This window comes from Rhipicephalus sanguineus, chromosome 11, assembly GCF_013339695.2.
Source record: "Rhipicephalus sanguineus isolate Rsan-2018 chromosome 11, BIME_Rsan_1.4, whole genome shotgun sequence".
Classification (NCBI taxonomy): Eukaryota; Metazoa; Arthropoda; class Arachnida; order Ixodida; family Ixodidae; genus Rhipicephalus; species Rhipicephalus sanguineus.
The window spans coordinates 102,843,778-102,850,661 of record NC_051186.1 but is presented as its reverse complement, the minus strand read 5'-3'; the positions used below and the strand labels follow the sequence as shown (position 1 = coordinate 102,850,661).

At 47.1% G+C, this 6,884-nt stretch overlaps 1 protein-coding gene across 1 annotated transcript; it reads left to right on the top strand.

Annotated features, from left to right (window-relative positions):
- The first annotated feature begins 3,647 nt into the window (after window positions 1-3,647).
- Window positions 3,648-6,624, top strand: LOC119374402 (uncharacterized). Its single transcript, XM_037644487.1, has 3 exons — window positions 3,648-3,935; window positions 4,764-4,868; window positions 6,390-6,624. The coding sequence occupies exons 1-3, from the start codon at window positions 3,687-3,689 to the stop codon at window positions 6,576-6,578; spliced, it is 543 nt and encodes a 180-aa protein (XP_037500415.1). The 5' UTR covers window positions 3,648-3,686; the 3' UTR covers window positions 6,579-6,624.
- The last annotated feature ends 260 nt before the right edge of the window (window positions 6,625-6,884 follow it).

The following is a 6,884-nucleotide window of genomic DNA, read 5'->3' as shown; positions in this document are numbered from 1 at the left end:
TTTAAGTGGCCGAATTTGCAAATCATTTCCATCACAACAGGCAGTGTTGTTAAGAGATATCATTGTAGACACGACCTCATCTGCAGTTACTGGGAATAGGAATGCTGTTTCCTCTATTCTTGGGCACATAAAGTTCAGACAGTTCAGGTCATGATGGCTATTTCCTACTGATGTGAAAAAAATCATTAAAAGCTATAGCTACATCATCTCCTGTGTGAGTTGTACCATTCACACTAATTTCACTGGGGTTATTATTTGCGCCGGGGGGTCTATTTAGAAGTGTATTGAATTTTTTCCAAATGATTTCTGGTGTTAGTTTCACATCTCGCGAGAACAGGTTTTCAAAGAAGCAAGGTTCCCCCCGTCAATCATCCGGTTGACAAAATAAAATATATTTCTCTCTCTATTCAAGCTATTTCGACGAAATGCTTTGAAGACATATTTTCTCCTGCACGAAACGGCTATGCTCTCGTCAAGAATGCACGTATGAATTAAATAAAAATCAGAAGCGTCATTCTCAATGTGCCACACCACTTTAAACTATAAAATACATGTTGTAACGTGGATGCTGTACCAAGACACAAGACGTGCATTATAATAACGTAATGATGAAGCGCGGAGAAGGCGACTCAAGGTGCGCAAGTTAGAAAATTTTCTTCTTGATCGGCGCTGCCCTGTCCTTCAAGAGTATGCGTAGTAGGAAATCATGAGTACGCCTGCTGAAGCGCGTCGTGTCGTTACTTCCCTCAACGAAAAACTGTTTTAAAGGGGTGCGACGTACAACCTCTGAAGGAAACAAACAGCAATAGAACAAAAGAAGTATACAATGAAAAGCGACAGAACACAAACCAAAATTAGAGACACTGAACGCAGCACCCAATACTTCCAATTATTTTAGAAATAAAGAATTCATCGTCGTCATTTAATGCCCAGATAACGTCTTCCTCATTATGACATCGTCGTTGCCTTCATGACGAGGGCTCTTATTCGTCACAAGAAGTTACCGCAGTCACTGATGCTACACGATTCGTATTTTAGATGCGAAGTATCTTATGGCGGAGTTCAATCCGGTGGTGGTGGTGGTGTGCGGCGTGACCACCCTTACTGCGCATGCGTATACGCTCTCCACTCACCCTCCCCACTGCGCTTCTCCCCTCCTCCTCTCCACTTCCCCTCTTCTTTCACCCTCTCCACTTTCTCTCTCCCCCCCTTTCCACTCTTCCTCTGAAGCATGGGCTAGACATGCCGAAATTCTCTCCAGCGCAACGCCTCGATGAGCACCAGCGCATGCGCGTCCCCTTCCCCACTCTCTCCTCTCCTACACAGCCCCCCTCTCGCACGCCTGCCGACTGCGTTCCCCGCTCGCCCTGTAGAATTAACGAAATCACGGCTCGTCGTCCGACGTGTGGCCGCCGCCTTAACACAATATGAACGTTGCAACGTTCAGGAAGACGCGACGAAAGCGACGAGCCCAGCCGGTCTTGTCGCGTGCGCTACTGCACAGTGCAGAGCGCGCGCTCTCACGGCCACCGAAAAAAATAAAAGAAAGTGGAGAGAGGGGTGACCTTGGAGCATGGCATATCCGTGGAAGTAAGAGGAAGTGTTGCGTCGTCGCTGTGGCGTATTGTCGAGAGATGGTGCTAGTTTGTTTTTGCGCAACGAAATCGTAAACTTCTTTCAAAATGCATGGGATCCTATGGGGGGTTGGGAGAGGGTGCAACCGCCTGAGCCGAGTGGTTGCGCCACCATACCGATGCACGAGGCGGATAGCGAAAGCGAAAGCTTGTCATCTGCAATCTGCAATGTGCATGTCGGTGACGATTTTTGTTTATTCTTAACATTAAATGGTTTCCACATAGAATATCCTCACACAAAGTATTACATTGCATGCTAAGGAGTACCAGGTGCCGAAAATAATTTACATTATCCTAACAGCTGAAAAAAATTACGGCTCGAGTCATATCGCTGCCGCCGTTCTCTTTGCGACGCACGTTAGACAAATTCCGAGCTCAACCCACGCCGCTGCCACCACGCTGGGGCCGGCCGGCCCCGCTGCTGCGATAGCCTCCGTCAGCGTCGCTGTCGCTGAGAGGTGGCACTCACCAGCGATAAGCTGGCCGACCAGCTTTGAGCCATCCGGCGAGGCGACGATGCCACCCGGGTTGAACAACATCGAGCCTTCACCTGACGCACCGCCACCATCATCGACGGAAGATACGACGGGGCAGGGGTTAATCCCCTGTTTCCCCCGCCTCGCACGAAGGAAAACTGCCGGACCAGTTTTAAATAAAGTTCCTTCATTCGCCTCATCAGTATATTTGGGCATTGAAACGGAATCTCAATTGTTTTGTTTACTATGCTCGACCCAATACATATTTTTAACGTCGTTTGTCACTTTGCCAACGTAAGTTACATTCGGAAAATGTGCATGTGTGACGGCACACCCTCTTCCCTTTACACTTGACATGCGCGCAACAAAGTATTCTCACTGCAGGCCCGGGCCATAAACTCCGGTCACCATTTTTCATATCGATGCAGATACCACCCGCGAGAAGTTAATTTATATTAGAGCGAATTCTCTACCACGCCATTTTCCCGAATGTCATTCATTGAGTCACAGTAGCCCTGAGCCGGCGGAGCCAGGTGTGGCTGGAGTGACTCCACGCTGCTGCATAGAGGTGCCGCAGGTGCGCTCGCTCGTAGTGTTGCCAGTGGCGTAGCAAGGGGGGGTGCACATTGGGCCCGTGCCCCCTCCCCCCCCCCCGAAATTTTTTTGCCATGGCATACAGAGCTCAAAATTGCTCTCGATCACATGTGCCTGCCCGACCCCCCCTTCATATCAAGGTGGTGCCTCCCCCCCCGCCGAAAAAAATTCCTGGCTACGCCCCCGAGTCTTACCGCTGCGGTAAAAAGTGACCAGGAATAGACTTAGCGTCCGCTTCGCTGGCGCTTGTTGAACTTGGTCGCTCAGTCTCACCATGGATAGCGCCCCGGATGGGCCGCCTGTGCATGTGCTTCCGCGCAAGCGACAGGCTGCATCCAGTCATCCAGTACATATAGCTGAATGGCTGCCTGCAGAACTTCAAACCAAGGCAACGTTGTCTGCTAAAATACCGGAACAAATGTATGCCAGTTTAGCACGTTAAAGAGAACTTACCATATCGTGGAAGCGTGCGTGCCAAAATACAAGCTCATCCACCTGCCGGCGTTTTTCAGCAACGCGAACAACAAGGATAAGAAGCAGTGTAATAAAACTCTTTGCATAGTCTTTAAAAAAACACGCCAAGTATGTTTTGCTCCTGATAGCTACGGTTACCATAGTTATACGCCAGCCATTTTTTTTATTTTATTAAACAAGCGATAGCGATATTTCTAACGTTCATTACGAGTTTCTGTGTGTTTATTTCAATTCGCACGCATTTAATTTTCGAAATTATAACTTCCTCTCATCCCAGTGATGGTCTACTACAATAAACTGCGAAAGCAGAATCCTCATGTGTTCATCTTTCCTAAACTTGGCACAATATTGTCGCATTCTTCCATGCGCGCAGTTAAATTTATGCGTGCGTATTGAATCTTGCAGCTACCCTCTCAGCTGCCGCTAGTATTTGTAGATTCCGAGGCCTACCGCCACATTTACGCAAGCATCCTCGCTATAGAAACGTCGGCCGCTTAAGCTTAACAGAATGCTCAAGTGCACCTCGCTCGTACTGCTGGGCTCGGCCTTCGTCGTGTCGCGCAGGAACGACTTTTTCGAAAGATGCGTGAAACCGGAAGAAGAACAAGTGGTCGGTCAATGCGTCATGGCACCCGAACACTGGCTTCGCTCGAAGACGTACCAGCACTATGCCCTCGAAGCCCTCGAAAAGGGCAACATTCAGCCAGATGAGGGAAACCTAAACACTTTGCTTGCAGTCACACGAGCAGCATCGCAGGTGAGCGCTAGTATTTCACGTTGATGTTCTTTATCCATTCCGTGTATTTACTGGATTTTATTATTCAGAGACATACAATATAGACATCTGCGCCAAACCGTTGCTTCATTTGACCTTAGTGTGCCGCTTGTCGGCCTCTTGAGAAACTTTCTCGGATTAAGAAGCCAGCCAATAGAGTAACATGGACAACACTGGCGCTGAATCATTATTTTGTGCAACAACTTTAAGACGAGATCAACAGAAAGTTAACCAAATGCCCCGCATCACACTTGCAGCCATTGACAAGCCTGGGAAAGCGTAGTCGGACGCGTTCGCGCTAATTTTGGAAACGGTTGACTGGAGACTGGCACAGTCACGCGCAGTGCGAAGAGTAAAACGGTGCTGCCAACCGTTGAAGTAGATGCACTGTCAGAAGACGTAAGGAATGGAAGCTTTCTTGCAGGAATCTTGGCAACTTCGCAGTGTTTGTAGCGCCTCTTCTGCAGAATTGTACTGATGGTAGCGAATAACCGAGTTGATACGCGTAAGCGGTCCTGAAAATTGTCCCAAGTTCTTTGCGCCTTTTCTTTTTCTTTCTTTTTTGTGCACGATCGCTTTTCTTTTTTTTTTTCAAACTATGTAAGCGCGCCGTACGCATGCGCAGTCAAGGTCGTGGTATTGTTCTTTGTATGCATTGTAAAGGGCTTCTAGATGCATCTCCCGCACCTGCTGTCCGTTCATTTACATTGTTCGGAGGCAATATGCGTGAACCGAAGGGCGTCACAGACGGCGTCCCACATTTTTCGCATTCTAACATGTATGCTTTGTATTTCGTTCCAATCTGCGCAGCTGTGGCACGGTATAGTGATCAGAATCGAGTTCACTACAGTCGAGAGCGTGTGCAACAGCTCCGTTGCTTATTCCGAACAGCTGTGCCGACCACTTAAGAGCGAGGTATGTATGCATAACTACGTTTCCGGAACGTGGCTGCACCAGTGATGTCAGTTGCATAAAGTGAATTTGTGAAGCTCCAGCACAGCTCACCCCACCGTGAAGGTAGCAGTATAAGGGCTATATTTGATCCAATCTAATTTCGAAAAGGCGTTGTGGACTTCAAATCATTACATGTATTTAATAAAAAGGCATGAAAAGAGCTGAATACTTATCGAGAACTAACGGATTCTATCAACCTAGCTGCTCTTAGTGAGTGATCTTCCTCGAAGCCGCTGAATTTGGCAATAAGACTGAGAAAAAAAAACGCCCAGCAACGCAGAATTTTTTTTTTTTGCATAGTCGTCCTGCCATGCCTGCGTACGGCGTTAAAGAACCCCAGGTGACCGAAATTTTTTTAGGCCTTCACCAAAGCGTCCCTTATAATCATATGGTGGTTTTGGGGTGTTAAGCACTAACAATTATTATCCCTTGGTACAAAAAAGTAATTGCGTGCATTCCACCTTCTCTTCCCCACAGAGATATTTGTGTTCCGTGTGCGCACATTACGTACTGATAGGAAAGGCGCTTATTTACCATTTGAGTCTAGTGTTTGGTTATGAGCTTAATCTCAGACAACGCAAACTTAAAAAAAATCACGGAATTCGCGCTGTGTGCTGAGCGCGTTCTTATCTGGAAAGCTGTATTTTTCTATCCCGTGGTGTTCGCACTGTGCTTCTAGGTGTCATAATAACCGCCAATGAGATTCTTGTATTTCCTGCACTACGTCTACAATTATTGGCTTGATGAATGTCGGCGCACTGCAGAGTAGTGCACAAAACTAGCTGGGCACTACACCCCGCACACCTAACCTTATGCTAAGCGTGGCGCTTGTGGACTAGCCGCAGAGAAATATTTGCTTGCTGCACACTAATCTGTTCTTTCTGAGAGTGAACCACGCTGTATATTCGAATTATTCTGTTAAAAACAGTTTCGTTAAGCAACACTTATGATATATTGAAATGGAATGACGTTGTATTCAGCGAAAACATCGAATAACAGCCGTCTGTGGCGCTAAGAAGACAGCCCAGTCACCCGGAACACTTTAGCAAGAACCTACAGCGACAATAGATGAACAAATATCTCATTTTGCTGCAAGTCCTTCCGGTGTTCCGGTGTAACATATGCTGCACTTAAAGGTCACGGAACCGGGAACAGTACTAGTTGAATAAGTCTGATTTGCACTGACTACTAAACTCATTTCGGTTCTTGACGTTTGGTCGAAGTTTCGTTCTATATCTACCTTTTTAGCATAATTCCCTCCAGCAAGAAACAAGAAATATTTCTACAAATATAGAACACGGTGCACAAGTGCCTATGTGAAAGCTTAGTCCTCTTTAAGCTTGCAGTTTCGCACAGTTTCGACGAGCGTATATGATTGAGCACTGCTAATGAACAAACAAGACTATTTTTAGCCAGCTCGTTATGGTTTCTGTGCTCTTGCATGATCATGAGTCGCTCATTAACACCTTCTTTTTCTTACAGGCCAATGGACTGTGTCAGGCAAGGTTTAGGTACTATGGGCATTTGAAGCTTGAACAAGCCACCTGTGTTCCAATATTCTCTCAAAGAACAATCTTCAGGCGTTTCCAGAAAGCGCGTTCGGGCTTGTTTTCACTTGCGCAAAATTGGAGAACTGCTGAAGCGCTTCTTAACAGTACACGCGCGCAGTGAATAAAGCTGAGTTGCGTCTTTTTCACTGTGGGGTGTCAGTTTAAGATCATACGATACACACTGTTACGTGAAGGCCCGGCCCACGGTGTTAGAATAGATTAGGTGGAGCGACGGCGCGTTGGAGTGAGGAGAAATCGGGGACCTTTTTCCCTTTCTTGCCGTAAGGAGGCGCGCGCGGGACGGTGGCCGCCTGGCTATACCCAGTGCATACCTGACGCTTCTAACATTCGGTGTTTTAGCGTGTTTAGCGATATCGCAAGGCCCTGTGGGGATTGTGTGGCAGCGTAATATCATATGTTAAATATA